The following is a 17,630-nucleotide window of genomic DNA, read 5'->3' as shown; positions in this document are numbered from 1 at the left end:
TTAGCAGGATTCAAAGCGGGACTGGATGCGTATATGGGTTACCAGAATATTTAATTACAGTAGTGAAGATTTTTTTTAAAAAGTCTTGGAAGGGCTCATAATCTTCCTGATTTACAGCACAAAATATGTCTAACTATTGGATCTCGGGGCAGGGGAAGGGGAATTTTCCCTGGGAGCAGGTTATCACATAGCTGCCTATTGGGTAGCTTCTTCCACCTTCCTCTGCAGGATCTGGTACTGGCCACTGGATAGTGGGCTATATGGATTACAGGTCTGATCCAGTCTGGCAGTGCCTGTCTTTCTCTCGGTGCTGTAAATCCAAGACAATATTTTTACTGATCTGCCTTGTGCTCCTGGGAGTCTCTAGACTTGCACTGAGAGCAGAAAGATGTCTTGTTAAATATCATGTAGTCTCCTGTTCTTTTTTCTTCTCAGGAAGTAAAGTTAAAAATTTCTTGGACCTGCCCAGTATAGTATGTCAGCTGTCAATGACACCAAATTCACACCTGCTGTGTTCCTTCTCACCGGGATACCTGGGCAGGAAGACGTCCATCTCTGGATCTCTATCCCCTTATGCTTAATGTATGTTATTTCCATAGTAGGAAATTCAGTCATCCTGTTTGTTATAAAAACAGATCCAAGCCTCCATGAGCCTATGTACATTTTCCTTTCCATGTTGGCCATCACAGACCTTGGCATATCGATATCCACCTTGCCGACAATACTGGGCATATACTTGTTTAACTCTAGGGAGATCAGCTTCGAAGCCTGTTTTGCCCAGCTGTTCTTCATCCACTTGCTTCAATTAATTGAATCCTCCATGCTCTTGCTGATGGCCTTTGACCGCTTCGTCGCGATCTGTAACCCACTGAGACATGCCTCCATCTTAACCCTGCAGAGAATAGACAATATGGGACTGGTGTTTGTGCTAAGAAGTGTGGCTGTAATATTCCCACTCCCATTTCTACTGAAAAGGTTCCGATACTGTCGAGACAACGTCCTCTCCCATTCCTACTGCCTGCATCAAGAGGTCATGAAGGCGGCTTGTTCAGATATCACAGTGAACAACATCTATGGCTTGTTTGTTACACTCTTAACAGTGGGGTTGGACTCGCTGCTCATCTTCCTCTCTTATGTGATGATCCTCAAAACAGTGCTGAGCATCGCATCCAATGCAGAGTGCCTCAGGGCCCTGAACACCTGCGTGTCCCACCTCTGCGCTGTCGTGATGTTCTATTCAGCAGAGATCGGCCTTGCTGTGATACACAGATTTGGAAAGGGCTCATCTCCCTTGCTTAAAACGGTCCTGGGCTACATCTCCCTGCTCGTCCCACCCCTAATTAATCCAATTGTGTACAGCGTGAAAAGTAGACACTTGCGTGCGGGGATAATCAGGGCATTCATCAAGTGAAGGGTCAGTTCATGAACCAGCTGCAGCAATGCTGATAAGGGAGACGATAAACACGGACCACCTATTCCAGCCTGGAGCCTTACATCCAAGACGACTTGAGCTACTGATCTCCACTCTGTAGAGAGGTTTCAGAGTAACAGCCGTGTTAGTCTGTATTCGTAAAAAGAAAAGGAGGACGTGTGGCACCTTAGAGACTAACCAGTTTATTTGAGCATGAGCTTTCGTGAGCTACAGCTCACTTCATCGGATGCATAGCATATCGTGGAAACTGCAGAAGACATTATATACACACAGAGACCATGAAACAAAACTTCCTCCCACCTCACTCCCCCGCTGGCAACAGCTTGAGGTTCAGGCAGAGTCTAATACCTGGAGCAATGGGAGAGGGGTTGGTGCGGGAGGACAGCACACTAGGAGAAGGAGACCAAGGCAGGCAGCAGCATTTAAAAAGTGACTGTGTTCGTGGACAGCCAGGGGACTGGTGGGATGTTGGCCCATAAAGAGCCGTATTGATGGCTGCTCCGACAGCAGAATTCCTCTCGATACAGTCAATAAAGAGAAGGGATGTGGATGCTGTTTCCCGTTACAGCTGGCCTGTCACTGACCCGTCTCTGGTTAAACATCCATGGGCCATGAAAAAAGGTGCAGAGCTGTTCTTCTGTCACAGTCCTTGTCCTTCCTGAGTGCGCTGGGAGCTGCGTGATCATAGAATCCTAGAATATCAGGGTTGGAAGGGACCTCAGGAGGTCATCTAGTCCAACCCCCTGCTCAAAGCAGGACCAATCCCCAACTAAATTGTCCCAGCCAGGGCTTTGTCAAGCCTGACCTGAAAAACTTCTAAGGAAGGAGATTCCACCACCTCCCAAGGTAATGTATTCCAGTGTTTCACCACCCTCCTAGTGAAAACGTTTTTCCTAATATCCAACCTAAACCTCCCCCACTTCAACTTGAGACCATTACTCCTGGTTCTGTCATCTGCTACCACTGAGAACAGTCTAGAGCCATCCTCTTTGGAACCCTCTTTCAGGCAGTTGAAAGCAGCTATCAAATCCCCCCTCATTCTTTTCTTCCACAGACTAAACAATCCCAGTTCCCTCAGCCTCTCCTCATAAGTTATGTTTTCCAGTCCCCTAATCATTTTTGTTGCCCTCCGCTGGACTCTTTCCATTTTTTCCACATCCTTCTTGTGCCCTAAACTGGACACAGTACTCCAGATGAGGCCTCACCAATGTCGAATTGAGGAGAACGATCACATCCCTCAGTCTGCTGGCAATGCCCCTACTTATACATCCCAAAATGCCATTGTCCTTGATCCATGGCCGCTGCACCAGCTGTGTTCAGGGGCTATTCAAGGGGCACGGTCACTCACCCTTCCCTTCTGTCCTCAGGCAAGTGCTTATGACTGAGTCATGTCAGAGACATGATTAACACAGGAACCTCAGGAGAAGCCATTCAGAGAGCCCACCCCCTCCACGCCCGTTGATGGCTCTGCATTCCACACACCTACAGAGTGCACCCCCATCTAACCGTAATGCCCCAGATGTGGAGCACAGCTGTGTCTGTGAGAGAGGGTCTGACACACAAGCCCTGGCAAGAGACTCTGGCCCATATTCCCACCCTGTCCCCTCCGTTGGTGCTGCCCCAGCAATGCAAAGGGGTGGAAACAGGCCTCAGCTCCCCAACAGAGGCACAACTCGCTCCTATCCTAGCCCAGCCCATTCACTGTAGGATGGCCCCCTTTTCTAAAGGTAAAAGCGGGACACAGGCAGGAGCCCCATCCACTCTGTGACCCCGCCCTTCCCCCTCTTCTTCCCCCCAAACCCCATCCACTAGACAGGCCGGAAGCCAGAGCCAAGCCGTGGTAAGAGCTGCCCAGGGAGAAAGGGCCACTATGGGGAACCCCGGACCCTCCAGCTGCCAGCGGGGGAAAGAGGAGCAGGAGCAGGACCTTGTAGTGAGGGGGGCTAAGGACCTCCTCATCCCCCTCCCCACTGAGAAGAGGCTGGTGCCACCCATGAGTTTCAGGTAGGCACAGAGCAGCACCGCAGGGAATTCAGACTTGGCCGGAGTGATCTGTGCTCCTGGAAGCCGTTACCAACGGGCGGAAATCAGCTCAGCCCCCAGGCTGCTCTAAACTCCACTGAGGCAGAGAGAGAACAAGCCAGAGACTTAAACCCCTGTAACTGGCTCCTGGCCATCCCTGCTCTCTGCAGCACAGAGGGAGCTCTGCTGGCACAGCAGATAATCCAGCCGGGCCTGTCAATACTGAAAGGTGAGATTCCCGCGCAGTGTCTTGATTCCAGACAATGGGGCTTTAAGAAAGACAGGAAATAGTGCAAGACTCTTTATAGTGCAAGTGAAATTCCAAGAGCTGGTGCAGCTGGCAGGATCTCATGCGGATCACCCACAAACGCAGGCACTGACGGTTAGTTAGTGGTCACACAGACCATCAGTTGCAGAGACACTGTTTCCCTCTGCACTTGGCTGCAGAGCCTCCTGTTGTAAGGAACAGGGTTATGCCACAGACAGCCGGACATAACAGTGACGGGCTCGCAGAGTGATTGGGTTCCTGAGGCACAGCTCAGAGGGTCTCCTCCCCTAGTCAGGCATGAGACATGCACACACCGGGTAAGCAAGGTCATTCACATTCTTAGTAGACATGGGAGTGACCCAAGCCAAGCTCCACAATCCTGCTGCTAGCTCTCTATTGGACCCACACAACGCCTCCCCCAATCTAGGTACTCCCAAACTTGACGATCTTGGAAATTTGGATGCAGGGTGTGAGGTCTACCTCTAGCCCTAGAGCGGCTCTCATTGATCATGGAGCAGGTGGGGGTCAGGATCAGACCGAGGGGTAGCCCAGAAGGGCTCTGTTCAGCCAGGCAACACTCTCCAGATCCTTGACTCTCTGAAAGCACGTCCTGATTCCCCCTCTTACTGCTGAGCTTCATGAGGGTCACAGAACTCCCTCATCAAAGGGGCTGTGCTAATGACAGGCCTCATCACCTAGGGGTGTTGGGAAGGGTTCAGGTTCTCCACTCAATGCCCCAAATCGTCCGTATGAGGCACACAGAGCTGAAATTTCTCTAAGGCACTTAGCCCTGGCCCCAATTATTGTAGCTTCCAAGCGCCTCACAATCTCTAACATATTTATCAGTACAACACCCTGTGCGATAGGACAGTGCTACTAACACCACTGGGCAGATCCAAAGGCTAGAAGGCACAACTGGGATCTCCTAGTCTGACAGCCTGTAGAGCACAGGCCAGAGACCTCCCCCACAATAAATCCTAGGGCAGAGCTGTTACAACAACATCCTGCCTTGATTTAACAATTGTCAGTGATGGAGAATCTGCCACGGCCCTTGGTAAATTGTTCCAATGGTTAAATACCCTCCCCCCCATCCCTGCATGAGGCTGTCACCCATCACTGGAACCCTGAGGAGAGCCTCCTCAGGAGGCACCTGTTGGTGTAACCTTGCAGGGGGCCTCATGAGGAGGCTGTCGCCTGTCGCTGGAGCCGTCTTGGGGCCCTGCTGGTTGCCAGCTCTAGTCCCTTGGCCCCTGGGGTTGAAGTGAAGAATGTCATGGAGATCTGTGAAAGTCATGGATTCCGTGACTTCTAGTACCTCCCTGACATAAATGTCTTAATAATGGCCGATGGCTCTGCAATCACATCAGCCAACTGTCTCAGCACCCTCGGATGCATTAGATCCAGCCCCATGGACTTCTGCATGTCCAGCTTTTCTAAATAGTCCTTAACCTGTTCTTTCACCAGTGAGGGCTGCTCACCTCCTCCACATACTCTGCTGCCCAGTGCAGCAGTCTGGGAGCTGACCTTGTCTGTGAAGATGAAGGCAAAAAAAGCATTAAGTACTTTAGCTTTTTCCACATCATTTGTCACTAGCTTGCCTCCCCCATTCAGTAAGGGTCCCACACTTTCCCTGATCTTCTTTTTGTTGCTAACATACCTGTAGAGCCCTTCTTACTATCCTTCACATCCCTTGCTAGCTGCAACTCCAATTGTGCTTTGGCCTTCCTGATTACACCCCTGCATGCTCGAGCAATATTTTTATACTCCTCCCTATTCATCTGTCCAAATTTCCACTTCTTGTAAGCTTCCTTTTTGTGTTTAAGCTCACCAAAGATTGTGCTGTTAAGCCAAGCTGGTCGCCTGCCATCTTTGCTATTCTTTCTGCACATCAGGACCGTTTATTTCTATGCCCTCATTAACGCTTCTTTAAAATACAACCCACTTCCCCACTTACCTCAGGGCTTAGGTCTCCATCCCCATGTGAACCTAATTTAAAGCTGTCCTCACTATGTTAGCCAGCCTTCCCTCTCTCTGGTAGGTGGATCCCATCTCTTCCTGGCAATGCTTCTTCCTGGAACAACATCCCATGGTCGAAGGATCCAAAGCCCTCTCTCCGACACCACATGTGTAACCACACATTTATTTCCACAGTTCAATAGTCCCTACCTGCCCTTTTCCTTCAATAGGGAGGATGGATGAAAACACCACTTTGCACCGCAAACTCCTTTATCCTTCTTCCTAGAGCCATATAGTCTGCAGTGACCTGCTCAAGGTCATTCTTGACAGTATCATTGGTGCCCATGTGGAGAAGTAGGAAGGGGTAGCAATCTGAGGGCTTGATCAGTCTTGGCAGACACTCCATCACATCCTGAATTCTACGTTGTTAAGGAAAAGTTAGCACATGTGACTCCATTTTGGTTTGGGACCCACCATTGTTTAAATGCCAGCACATCATACACCAGGAGGAGTGATCCTTAGATACTGAATCCCTGTGAAAATCCTCCTCCTTGTCTCCAGCCTGCCTTGACTCCCAGTATCTGGTTTTTGTCAGTCTCTAATTCCTTGTCTCTTGGCCTTGATGCGAGGCCTCCCATCCTGATAATAAAGGTTACTGATGCATGGCTTTAGGACCATGCTGTGTAATTAACATACTGGTATAGCACGAGGAATGCACCAAGCAGGAATAGGTGGTAGATAAGACAAGGGTTTGTTTATTGGCTAAGGTTTCCGATGCACGAGGGCAACATGCTTTGCTAAAAAGTATATAACCTTTGTATAATCTGTATTCAGGGTCCCCTCCTGGCTAGCAGGGGGGCACCACGCTCGAGCGTAATAAACTTAGTGTCTTTTGGGAACTCTGCAGTTGTGGACTTTGTTTATGTGCCTCAGCCTAGATTCGAACTGTGCGTGTCCTACCAGGTGTAATTCGTAGCATTTGTGTGCGTGTCCTATCAGGTATAGTTCGCAGCATTTGTGTGCATGTCCTACCAGGTGTAATTCATAGCATTTGTGTGCGTGTCCTACCAGGTATAATTTGCAGCAGTTGTGTGCGTGTCCTCTCAGGTGTAGTTCGTAACAACGTCCAGGAAAGCATCACACTACTCTTGTTTCCTGGTCTGGATGGCAGATGGGTGACTACGTCCTCCCTAGAAGGGAGTCCCCGACCACCACCACCCGTCTCCTCCTCTTGGGAGTGGTGGTCATGGAACCCCCATCCGTAGGACAATATAACCCATGCCTTCTGGGTCTCCTTTTATTCTCTTCCTTCCAATGACTCTTCCAAACCACTCTCCAATGTAGTACCTGTGCAAAGACCCTGAAAACAGTGTCTTGCCTCTATCTGCAATGGGGGTACATGGGTTCTCCTCTTTCTTCTGGACGTCACTTGCTACCAATTTTCTTCCCCATTCTGCACTGCCCTCTCTGATTCTTCTGCATGCTGTGGAGTAACAAAAGCTCACTTCTAGCCATCAAGTAAAACTGGGATATATGATCTCTTTACCCTATAAACCAGGTCCTTTCCTGTCTTGGGGGGGAATCTCACAATTGTCCCTCTCTTTGAGCTAGGAACAAAACCCCCAACTCTGCTAAATGCTTAAAAAAAGGCAGCTGTCACATGTCTATACTAATCTATTTCAAGTATCACTACAAGCTAAGTTCGACAGGCTTTGCTCTGAAGATAGAGAAACAAAACTGGACCAACTCACATTATTTTGGGAGGCCAAGGACCTCTTGGGACCCAGCCTAGTTTCCCTGTGTCTCTGAGACCATCTTCCCATCTGTTTGCCCCTTTCTTGTGGAAGCAGCCTTTGCTGAAACCTGTGTGAGCCTGGGCCCACTCACTGTAGTGCTCAGCTATTTCTGTGTTACAGGATCAAGGTGTGAAGCTGACCTTTGCCCTCAGACTACTTTCTCCCAGACAGATCATCAAGATGAGGCCCCCATGGCCATTGTATTTATTCTTTTACCACCTCTATGAGGCAGGGCAGGGCGATTATACACCCGTGCAGAGGCTCAGAGACAGCCAATGGCTTGCCAATGGTTTCACACAGCAATGGAATCACACCCAGATCTCTTGGGTCGCAGAGCAGTGCCCAGTCCACAGGACCAGCCTTCCAGTCATCTGAGCAGTGACAGGCCTGGCTGGATTCACTGCAGTGCCAGCATAGCTCCCCCTCACCATGTGCTGTGTTGCAGTAGTTTCATTCTCTGGTCTGTTCTCCCCCTGCCACAGAAGAATTTGGAGCATCTTTGGGGCTGGGCTGACCTCTGCCTGGTGGTAACGGCTTCCAAGAGCACAGGGAGCAGCCACCAATACAGATCATTATGGGCCAGAATCCCACTGGTCTCCTGGCTCTCCATGAACACAGTCAATCTGTAAATGCTGCTGCCTACCTTGGTCTCCTTCCCCCAATACACTGTCCTCACTCACCAGCCCCTTTCCCATTGCTCCAGGCTTTAGAACCCTTCTGAACCTCTCTCTACAGAATGGAAATCAGTAGCTCATGTCTTCTCAGATGTAAGCATCTGGGATGGAATAGGTGGCCTGTGGTTCATCTCCTGTGTCAACAGTTCTAGAGCCGGGTGACGTAGTTACCCTTCACTTGATGAACACCCTGATTATCCTCTCGCGAAGGTGTTAGCATTTCACGCTGTACATGATTGGGGCGGGATGAGCAGGCAGACATAGCCCAGGAGAATCTGAAGGGAGGAGAGCTATTCCCGAATCTGCCTATCACAGACAAGCCAATCTCTGGTGCGTAGAAGAGCAGGACAGTGCAGAGGTGGTAGACACAGGTGTTCAGGGCTCTGACACACTCCACTTGAGACGCAATGCTCAGCACTGTTTTGAGGATCATCACGTAAGAGAGGAGGATCAGCAGCGAGTCCAACCCCACCATGGAGACTATTCTGAACAAGCCATAGATTCTGTTGATTGTGATGTCTGAACAAGCCATCTTCATGACCTCTTGCTGCAGGCAGTAGGAATCATAGAATCATAAAATATCAGGGTTGGAAGGGACCTCAGGAGGTCATCTAGTCCAACCCCTGCTCAAAGCAGGACCAATCCGCAACGAAATCATCCCAGCCAGGGCTTTGTCAAACCTGACCTTAAAAATTTCTAAGGAAGGAGATTCCACCAACTCTCTAGGTAACGCATTCCAGTGTTTCACCATCCTCCTAGTGAAAACGTTTTTCCTAATATCCAATCTAAACCTCCCCCACTTCAACTTGAGACCATTACTCCTTGTTCTATCATCTGCTACCACTGAGAACAGTCTAGAGCCATCCTCTTTGGAACCCCCTTTAAGGTAGTTGAAAGCAGCTATCAAACCCCGCCCCCCTCATTCTTCTCTTCTGCAGACTAAACAATCCCAGTTCCCTCAGCCTCTCCTCAGAAGTCATGTGTTCCAGTCCCCTAATCATTTTTGTTGCCCTCCGCTGGACGTTTTCCAATTTTTCCACCTCCTTCTTGTAGTGTGGGGCCCAAAACTGGACACAGTACTCCAGATGAAGCCTCACCAATGTCGAATTGAGGGGAATGATCACATCCCTCGCTCTGCTGGCAATGCCCCTACTTATACATCCCAAAATGCCCTTGGCCTTGGCTCAAAAGTATCAGAACCGTTTCAGGAGAAAGGGGAGTGAGAATATTAAGGCCACCCCTCTTAGCACAGACACCAGTCCCATCTTGGCTATTCTCAGCAGGGTTAAGTTAGAAGCATATCTCAGTGGTTCATGGATCACAACAAAGCGGTCAAAGGCCATTGACGGGAGGACAGAGAATTCAATGAAACAAAGTGAGTGGATGAAGAACAGCTGGGCAAATCAGGTATTGAGGCTGATCTTCTTAGAGTTGAACCAGAATATGCCCAGTGTCATAGACTACCAGGGTTGGAAGGGACTTCATGAGGTCATCTAGTCCAACCCCCTGCTCAAAGCAGGACCAATCCAATATTTTTGCCCTAGATCCCTGAATGGCCCCCTCAAGGATTGAACTCACAATCCTGTGTTTAGTAGAACAATGCTCAAACCACCGAGCTATCCGTCCCCCTATATCGTGGCTATGATGACTATCGATAAGCCAGGGTCTGTGATGGCCAACATGGATCTGTTTTTATAATGAACAGAATGACTGAATTTCCCACTATTGAAATAACACACATTAAGCAGAAGGGGATAGAGATCCAGAGATGGATGGCTTCCTGCCCAGGTATCCCGGTGAGAAGGAACACTGCGGAGTTGTGTTTAGTGTCATTGACAGCTGACATAATGTACTGGGCAGGTCCACAGAGTTTTGAACTTTCCTTCCTAAAAGAAAATGTACAGGAGACTAGATGATAAGGTAAGCAGCAGCATCCATCCCAATCCCTGAGTCCCCCTACACCCAAACTCCTGCTGCTTGTGCAACAGACCTGGGGGCTGCCCGAGCTGCTCAGGTGGCTCCTGGGCCAGCCATATGGGGCTGCTTCAGAAGTCACAGAGGTCACAGAAAGTTATGGAATCTGTGACTTCCATGACCTCCACGACAAAAACGGAGCCTTAGTGATGACAAGCCGAGATTCCAGGAGCAGAGCCTGCAGCAGGGCTTGCGCTGCAATGCAGCTGGGTAGGATCACCACACGTCGCCTGTGATTTTGCCTCCTGTAGTTTGCCTTTGGCCGTGATGGGGGTTAAAGCTGGTGTACTCTAAGCCAAGGAGCGGAGGCTCCCTGATGGGCAAGTGGCCCTCAAGGGAATGTGCCGGCACGCTTCATAAAGACACCTGCCTCCCTATCTGAACAGAGACTGCCTGCTGCCCCTATCACCTCTCCGATGACTCCTTGTCCTTTAGGGTGAAAACCTCTGGTGTCAGCAGCTCCCTTCTAGCAGGAATTGGGTACGTTGGCAGGTTTCACTATCTTTAAAATGTGAGAGGGGAAAGGCTGGAAGCTGTTTCCGTTTTGGACATGTTCTCTGCAGTGGCAGAGGACACAGCGGGGCTGTCGGGGTGACTCACTGACAGGGGCTGGAGGGCAAGCGGCAGTAGGGAGGACGCCCATGTTCCTCTGAGGCTTATTCAAGATACACAGAAATCTGAGTTTCCAAGCAAATTCAGAGTGTTAAAGCCCTGATGACCCAAGTCAGGATTTCTCCAGGGGTCCCATTTCTAGAGGAGCCATGTGCTCTGGGCCCGATCCTGTCAGGGGCTAAGCAAGAGGAGACGCCACAGAATATCAGTGACTAGTTCACAAATTGCCTCAGGTGTATTTGCTCCTGGAAATTTAATCAGCAAATGGATTTTCAGAAGTTTTATTCTCTGGCTTGATTGTGAAGGCAGGAATTCAGAGCTGCGTTGCTCTGTGGTAAGAGGTCAGTTGAGGCATATTTCTATTTCCTGACTGGCTGAGAGCTCCAGCACTTCTTCAAGGAACATACCCTTCACAGTTACAGGGCTACCTGCATCTCTGCCCCCTCTTTGATCTCTGAGTGAAAGATGTCAGGCCTTGTACCCTGCCTTTTATGGGGTGAAATCTCGCCATTCTCCCACCCTCAGACTGGGCTCTGGGCTACCACACACTGCGGGTCAGCTGTGCTTGTCCAGCAGGTCAGAGTGGGTTCGGCATCTGTGGCTCTTCCCTCTGGGACTCTCTGAGCATTGGTGAGATGAGTGACCAGCCAGCCATGAACCAAAATACTGTTTAATCTGAACAGTAGGAATAAAGCATAACATGGGAGGATAAGAGGGTTTTCAAACAACAGTCAGTACCTTTCTGTGACCCCAAGCCCTCCCACTCTGATGGGGGCACAGGCAGGCTGAGAGCCTTCATATTTCCCCAGCAGTGTCTGTCCCTGTCAGTCTGAACAGCCTCTCAGCAACAGCTGCCTCAACTCTGGACAGGCTCCCAGCACTGGCAATAGACACAGTGTAATGTGGCTGGAGCCCTGAAATAGGCTCTTCCCAGCTTTTAGCTCCAGTGTTGTGTCTCAACTTCTCTGAAGTGCTGACTGAGAAATGGCTTTTCTTGAGCTGTTGCTTTGCCTCCTGCTTGTTTTCCAGTAGCATGCTATTAAACTAACATGAGCCATACTGGTTTCACCCAATCTAGCCATAATGCAAACATATCAATAGTTAACCCAATATAGTTATACAGCAAACTTCCCCAGAATTGGCTTTAATATGCACATTCTTTACGGCAGCTCTGCTCCATGTCTGACCCAATGCGGTTCCTGGGCACTACGGTTTTAATGAATACTGGACAGAGACAGTAAGAGAGAGAGAGAGAGCAATAGACTACTTTCCTGTGGGAAATGAAGTTCCATTTCCATGAATACTCATGCTTTTGACCTTGAAATACATTTCCTGAAAAACCTCCTCGTGCCTAAATAACAGGTACTGGAGTTACTGTGTACTAGAGAGTGATATATATATATATATATATATATATATATATATATATATTTATATATATATATATACTGATCCCAACCATAGAATCATAGAATATCAGGGTTGGAAGGGACCTCAGGAGTTAGTGGTTCTGTTGTATGGTATGTGGTATGTGGTTGCTGGTGAGTATTTGCTTCAGGTTGGGGGGTGTCTGTAGGCAAGGACTGGCCTGTCTCCCAAGATTTGTGAGAGTGTTGGGTCATCCTTCAGGATAGGTTGTAGATCCTTAATAATGAGTTGGAGGGGTTTTAGTTGGGGGCTGAAGGTGACGGCTAGTGGCGTTCTGTTATTTTTTTTTGTTAGGCCTGTCCTCTAGTAGGTGACTTCTGGGAACTCTTCTGACTCTATCAATCTGTTTCTTCACTTCCGCAGGTGGGTATTGTAGTTGTAAGAATGCTTGATAGAGATCTTGTAGGTGTCTGTCTCTGTAACAGAACCACTAACCCAGGAACCTAAGCTTGCAACAAAGCCGGTTGCCAACTGTGCCCACATATCTATTCAGGGGACACCATCACAGGGCCTAATAACATCAGCCACACTATCAGAGGCTCGTTCACCTGCACATCCACCAATGTGATATATGCCATCATGTGCCAGCAATGCCCCTCTGCCATGTACATTGGTCAGACTGGACAGTCTCTACGTAAAAGAATAAATGGACACAAATCAGACGTTAAGAATTAGAACATTAAAAAACCAGTTGGAGAACACTTCAATCTCTTTGGTCACTCGATTACAGAGCTAAAAGTGGCAATTCTTCAACAAAAAAACTTCAAAAACAGACTCCAACGAGAGACTGCTGAATTGGAATTCATTTGCAAATTGGATACAATTAACTTAGGCTTGAATAGAGACTGGGGGTGGCTTAGTCATTACGCAAGGTAGCCTATTTCCCCTTGTTTTTTCCTACCCCTCCCCCCCTCAGACGTTCTTGTTAAACCCTGGATTTGTGCTGGAAATGGCCCACCTTGATTATCATACACAATGTAAGGAGAGTGGTCACTTTGGATAAGCTATTACCAGCAGGAGACTGAGTTTGTGTGTGTGGGGGGGGGGGGGGTGAGAAAACCTGGATTTGTGCTGGAAATGGCCCAACTTGATTATCATACACATTGTAAGGAGAGTGATCACTTTAGATAATTACCAGCAGGAGAGTGGGATGGGAGGAGGTATTTTTTCATGCTTTGTGTGTATATAATAAGATCTTCTACACTTTCCACAGTATGCATCCGATGAAGTGAGCTGTAGCTCACAAAAGCTTATGCTCAAATAAATTGGTTAGTCTCTAAGGTGCCACAAGTACTCCTTTTCTTTTTGTCAGCAAACAAAAGCCTAGTAGCTGCTCTGTCCCTGGCTTAATAGCTGATTGGTTGTCCCCAGGTTCTGTTCTGTCAGTCTGAAGGCTGTACCTGGATGTTTTCATACGTCTATGTGTATAAAAACATCCTCACTGTATTTTCCACTGAATGCATCCGATGAAGTGAGCTGTAGCTCACGAAAGCTCATGCTCAAATAAATTGGTTAGTCTCTAAGGTGCCACAAGTACTCCTTTTCTTTTTGCGAATACAGACTAACATGGCTGTTACTCTGAAACCTGTTGTTTGCTGACAAGTGATTGAATGAGGGCTGAGACACTGCGATCTTTTCAGGTTGTGAAGAAATCCGGAAGAAAGATGCTATATTTAAGTCCCACTAAAACCTGAGAAATCATCTCTGAGAAAAGATGAGAGAGGAAAGAATGGGTTGACATGTGTGTACTAAAGTACAGAGGTGTAAATGTTATGGCAAAACTTTTCATTGTAATACAAGTATTAGAAACCAAACTTCCGTGACATGCATGTATATCGAAAGCCAGCATCAGAGTTGTTGGAATCTCTCTACAGGAAGGAGCAGTGGTGACTTTACTGCTTAATGGCTTTTTATTTAGAAAGTATTTCAGAAGTACTCCAAATACTGTTTCCAGTGGGTTTGTGGTAGTATCCTTTTGTTCACTGAACAGTTGTATGATTCCGTCACCTGGTAACTCACCAGTAGCTGTTTGTAACACTTACATTCTGGGACAAGAACACAATCCCTCTGCAATACCTGTGCAAGACTTTCCAAAAAGTCATGAGACAACAGAACCACTGGTCTGTGTTTCAGCAGAGTAGAGCTGAGGTGCAGGAAAGCAGAGTGTAATAGTGATTTATGAAATTTACGCACGTCACCTGTTACATGAGCATGGCTGAAGTAACTGGCACACTCAACTGGATATTAGCACAAACCTAGAGTTTTCGTTAGTCATCGACATATGATGCTAACCCCACACCTGCCCAACTGAAGTAACTATCTGTGTTAGCTTGTAACTTGCCAAATATCTACAGACCGTTGCATTGGGAGAGGATGCAGGTCCCGTGAGGATGAAGAGAAGGCCTTAGGATGATTGAACTCTCTGGATTCAGTCAACACAGGCCAGGCAAAGCATTTCAGCTCCTCTTGGAGGGATTCTTGGGGTAAGAGTGTATCATCAGGAGCATGTGGTAAGGGAAAGTTAACAGAGCCCTGTTCTGATTGAATTTATACAGGGAAATCTGGGGTGATTGTAATTGTAAATATGAAGTGATGCCATTCAAGGCAATGTTATTGAATTAAGAACTTGTGCCTAAGAATGGATCTCATGTACTCCAAAGAGGCTGTGGCTTAATTTGGACTCTCAGGAGTGGAGAAAATAAAAAAAAGTATATACAATGAGGCAGTCAAACACGTTTATAAATAGCTTCAGTGCAGGACAGATAAATACAATGACAGTTTTTCCCATGCACTTGCAATATGTTTACACACATCTCATGATATAATGGGCCACACTCAAAAGAGGGCCAGAAAGAGTGTCTGTGGGAAACCCACAATTGTAAAAGTACAAAACACTCAAGTAGGGCATGGAACTCCCAGCTACAATATATCAATGGCGCCAAGAGTTTTGCAGGATTCAAAGAGGGACTGGATGTTTACATGGTTACTCAGAAAATCCAATTAGAGTAGTGAGAATTGTTTCAAAAACTCTTGGATGGGCTCTAAACCTTCCTGATTTGCACTGCAAAATTTGTCTAACTAGTGGGTGCAGGTTATTTCAAAGCTGCCTATTTAGGGCGTCTTCCACTTCCTCTGAAGTATATGGAACTGCCACTGGATACTACGCTAGATGGACTGTGGGTCTGATCCACTCTGTCAATACCTTTCTTTCTATTTGATTTGTAAATCCAAAACTATGTTTTTTCTGATCTTCCTTGAGCTTCTTGGAGTCTCTAAACTTGCACTCAGAGCAGAAAGATGTCTGATTAAATATCATCTAGTCTCCTGTCCTTTTCCCTTTTAGGAAGGAAAGATCAGAACTCCTCGGACCTGCCTAGGACATTATGTCAGCTGTCAATGAAACCAAATTCAACTCTGCAGTGTTCCTTCTCAGCGGGATACCTGGGCAGGAAGCCATCCATCTCTGGATCTCTATCCCCTTCTGCTTAATGTATGTTATTTCCATAGTAGGAAATTCAGTCATTCTGTTCATTATAAAAACAGATCCAAGCCTCCACGATCCCATGTACATTTTCCTTTCCATGTTGGCCATCACAGACCTTGCCTTAGCGATATCCACCATGCCAACAACACTGGGTATATACTTGTTTAACTCTAGAGAGATCAGCCTCGATGCCTGTTTTGCCCAGCTGTTCTTCATCCACTTGTTTGAATGCATTGAATCCTCCGTGCTCCTGTTGATGGCCTTCGACCGCTTCATCGCGATCCGTGACCCGCTGAGATATGTCTCCATCTTAACCCTGCCAAGAATAGGCAAGATGGGACTGGTGTGTGTGCTAAGAGGGGTGGCTGTAATGCTCCCACTCCCTATTTTCCTTCAACAGTTCCAATATTGTCGACCCAATGTCCTCTCCCATTGCTACTGCATAAACCAGGACGTCATGAAGATGGCTTGTTCGGATATCAGAGTGAACAGCATCTATGGCTTGTCTGTTGCACTCTTGACAGAGGGGCTGGACTCGCTGCTCATCTTTCTCTCTTATGTGATGATCCTCACAACAGTGCTGAGCATCACATCCCACACGGAATGTCTTAGGGCCCTGAACACTTGCATCTCACACCTCTGTGCCGTCCTACTCTTCTACACGCCAATGATTGGCCTTTCTGTGATACACAGATTTGGGGAGGGCTCTTCTCCCTTGCTTCAGGTTCTCCTGGGCTACATTTCCCTCCTTGTCCCACCCCTGATGAACCCAATTGTGTACAGTGTAAAAAGCAAACACCTTCGTGCGAGGATAATCAGGGTGTTCGTCAAGTGAAGTGTCAGTTCATCATCCGGCTCCAGCGTTGGTGACATGGGAGATGAAAAACACGGGCCACCTACTCCATCTTGGACCGTTAAATCTAAAATGAAATGAGCTACTGATCTCCACTATGTAGAGACAGGTTCAGACAGGGTCTAAGGCCTGGAGCAATTGGAGAGTGGCTGGTGAGGGAGGACAGTGCACTGGGGGAAGGAGACCAAGACAGGAAGCAGCATTTAAAAAGTGACTTTGTTCGTGGAGAGCCTGGAGAATGGTGGGATGTTGGCCCACAAAGAGCTGTATCGATGGCTGCTCCGACCTCAGAATTCCTCTTGATACAGACAGTAAAGAGAAGAGATGTGGAGGTTGTTTCCCATTACACTTGGCCTGTCACTCTCCCGTCTCTGGTTAAACATTCACAGGCCATGAAAAACAGAGCAGAGCTCTTCTGGTGTTTCAGTCCTGGCCCTTCCTGAGCACACTGGGTGCTGTGTGATCCCTGGCCGCTGTACCAGCTGTGAACAGGGGTTATTCCATGGGCACGGACACCCACCATTCCCCTATGCCCTCAACCAGGTGTTTCTGACTGGGTCATGTCAGAGACATGATTAACACTGGAGCCCCAGGAGAAGCCATTCATGCAAACCCCCTACCCCTATTCATGGCTCTGCACACAGCACACCTCTGAGCCCACTTCCCACAGGCAGGACAGAGCTGCATGTGTGAGTGAGGGCCTGACACACAGGAGTCCTGGCAAGAGACACAGGCCCAGGTTCACTCTTCCTCCCCTCCATTTGTGTTGTCCCAGTAATGAAAAGGAGTGGAAACAGTCCTCATCTCCCCAACAGAGACAGAGCTGTCTCCTATCCCAGCCCAGCCCATTCACTGTAGGGTGACCACCTTTTCAAAATCAAAAGAGGGACAGAGGCAGGAGTCCCACCCCCTCTGTGATGCTGCCGCTGCCCCTCTTCTTCCCCATGAGGCCCCACCCTCTGCTCCTCCTCTTCTCCCAAACCTCTACCCCCTCTCCAGGCCAGATGCTAAAGCCAGGCCATGGTAAAAAGTGCCCACTGAGCTTGAGCCACTGTGAGGAGCCCCATGTCCTCCACCTGCCTGGGACAGAGGGTTGGGGGGCTCAAAAGAAGTCCCCGGCCTGTGTCCCTG

General features: G+C 48.2%; 2 protein-coding genes across 2 annotated transcripts; both read left to right on the top strand.

Moving 5' to 3' along the window:
* The first annotated feature begins 475 nt into the window (after window positions 1-475).
* Window positions 476-1,411, top strand: LOC102945222 (olfactory receptor 51G2). Its single transcript, XM_007069848.2, has one exon. The coding sequence runs from the start codon at window positions 476-478 to the stop codon at window positions 1,409-1,411; it is 936 nt and encodes a 311-aa protein (XP_007069910.2).
* Window positions 1,412-15,521: 14,110 nt separating this feature from the next.
* LOC102944784 (olfactory receptor 51G2) lies at window positions 15,522-16,643 on the top strand. Its single transcript, XM_007069847.4, has one exon. It carries the CDS (start codon window positions 15,546-15,548, stop codon window positions 16,479-16,481), a length of 936 nt encoding a protein of 311 aa, XP_007069909.4. The 5' UTR covers window positions 15,522-15,545; the 3' UTR covers window positions 16,482-16,643.
* The last annotated feature ends 987 nt before the right edge of the window (window positions 16,644-17,630 follow it).

The sequence above is a fragment of the Chelonia mydas genome, chromosome 1 (genome assembly GCF_015237465.2).
Source record: "Chelonia mydas isolate rCheMyd1 chromosome 1, rCheMyd1.pri.v2, whole genome shotgun sequence".
Lineage (NCBI taxonomy): Eukaryota > Metazoa > Chordata > Testudines > Cheloniidae > Chelonia > Chelonia mydas.
Note: the sequence above shows the minus strand (reverse complement) of the source record. Positions and strands in the feature narration are given on the sequence as shown.